We start from the raw sequence: 1,776 nt of genomic DNA on the forward strand, positions 1-1,776 counted from the left end.
CAGCGTTAGTCAGGCAGAAGGGAAGCAATCCAGGGGCAAGACATACAAGACAGAGGAACATGGCTTTCTGCCGGGGAAAGGTGAAACAGCAGCTTGGCTACCAGTAGTAAGCAAAGCACTTGCCTTATCAGCATTACCCTGTTAATGGTATAAAGTACTGTAAGAGGAGTCTTGCACCAAGGCCATGTTCCTCTGGCCTGAACACACACTCATTCCCAGATTCCCACTAGCAGATGCCCACACCCTTCCTGAACCTCAGTCCCTGAATCCAGGTGAGATTTCCGCCTCACCAGTGCTCTCTCACATGCAGCAACAGTCTCTGGGGTTGCTGCAAAAGCCTCTGGGGCCAGACATCCTGTTGTGGGTCAGTGCTGCCGAACACAAGCACAGCAAACCTGTGACTGCTCAGGGACCTGTGGGTGCAGCTGCCTGCTCCTCACACTGCATGGCTCTCATCCTGCCCCTGGCACAAACCCTGTGGACAAGCCAGATGCCTCCCCAGGATGAGCTGTTTCCACTTCTGTTTGGGTTAAAAGCTGTAGAAAGCACCATCAGCTGCAGCCAACACTATCACATCTGTGAACAGCCCTGGAGAGACCACTTCCTCCCCACAGAATCACTATGGTTGGAAAGGACCTCTAGGATCATCCAAGTCCAACCTTCATCCCACTAAGACTAACCACTAGACCATAGCCTCAAGTGCTGCATCTACTTGTTTTCTGAACACCTCCAGGGATGAGCATCCAGCACTGCAGACACCTCCAGCTCAGGGTAGCAGCAAGACAGATCAGGCACCTGCTGCTGGAAGACATTGGAGAGGGGACAGACCTACACAGGTCAGCCAGGCTAAGAGCAGTACGCCCTGTAAGGTGAGCAAATCTAAAGTAATTAGTGCCTCAGACTTCCAGCCCCTCCTGCCCTGGCCACCATCCTTTGGGACGGATAGGCTGAATCCAGGACTGCAGGAAGCCAAGGTCCCTGGAGGCTGGGGAGAGCCTGTGTGCAGCACAGAAGGACAGGTCTGCCCGTGGCATGGGCTGTGGAGCCCTGAGATGGAGAATGAGCAAGGCAGCTGTGGGGACATCCAGCAGAGGGGCCAGTGAGGGTCACAACTGCCCCAGCGGAAGCGGGACAAGGACCATGCACAGAGTGGCTCTGCACAGCCATGCCCTCGGTGAGGATGGGTGTCCTGCCAGCCCACGGTTCCTTGCAGTGACACGGGTGGGAGCCACGGATAGAGGATCAGACGCCCCTGGGGACCCTGCTGCAGTCACCAAGGGCTGTAGCAGTTGTGGCACTTGGCAGGACCTGCTGCTCAGGCTGGTCGGGAACATCCCCTCCCTGCCCCTCCGCAAGGGAAAGCCCACGGGGGAACAGGCCTCGGCACGCAGGACCCCCGCTCCCAACCTTGTCACGGCCGTATCTCCGGAGCAGCCGGTAGGGCCAGACGTAGAGGATCTCGTTTGCCCGTGGCTCCTTCAGCACGAGGCTGTCTCGCTCAGCCTTGAGCAGGTAGGTGCCGCGCAGCTCGCAGCGCTCGGCGGCCTCGGTCCGCTGCACCGTCACCCAGAAGGCGTTCACTGCGGGGACAGGGGTGCTCAGGGAGGGCAGAGGGAGCCACACCCCCAGCTCTGCCTGCTGGAGCCCCGGTGATGGGGCAGCAGCAGCACAGGGCCCACAGAGGGTCTGCTCCAAAGTCAGGGCAGCGGCAGGTCCCACCTTCGTCTCTGGAGTAGTAGATAGAGTTCACGGCCATCTCCAGGCCCGGCGCTTCCC

At 59.0% G+C, this 1,776-nt stretch overlaps 1 protein-coding gene across 1 annotated transcript in view; it reads right to left on the reverse strand.

The window, feature by feature from the left end:
- The window catches only part of LOC103772529 (docking protein 1-like), a gene marked incomplete at its 3' end in the record, with an annotated part of 2,662 nt that extends 906 nt beyond the window's left edge, over positions 1-1,756 (reverse strand). The window contains exons 1-2 of the mRNA XM_008939863.1: positions 1,720-1,756; positions 1,408-1,580 (exon numbers count right to left, since the gene is read on the reverse strand). Coding sequence (XP_008938111.1) covers positions 1,408-1,580; positions 1,720-1,756 — 210 coding nt within the window. The remainder of the gene's footprint in view (positions 1-1,407; positions 1,581-1,719) is intronic.
- Positions 1,757-1,776: the final 20 nt, after the last annotated feature.

This window comes from Merops nubicus, unplaced genomic scaffold (genome assembly GCF_000691845.1).
Source record: "Merops nubicus isolate BGI_N331 unplaced genomic scaffold, ASM69184v1 scaffold49514, whole genome shotgun sequence".
Classification (NCBI taxonomy): domain Eukaryota; kingdom Metazoa; phylum Chordata; class Aves; order Coraciiformes; family Meropidae; genus Merops; species Merops nubicus.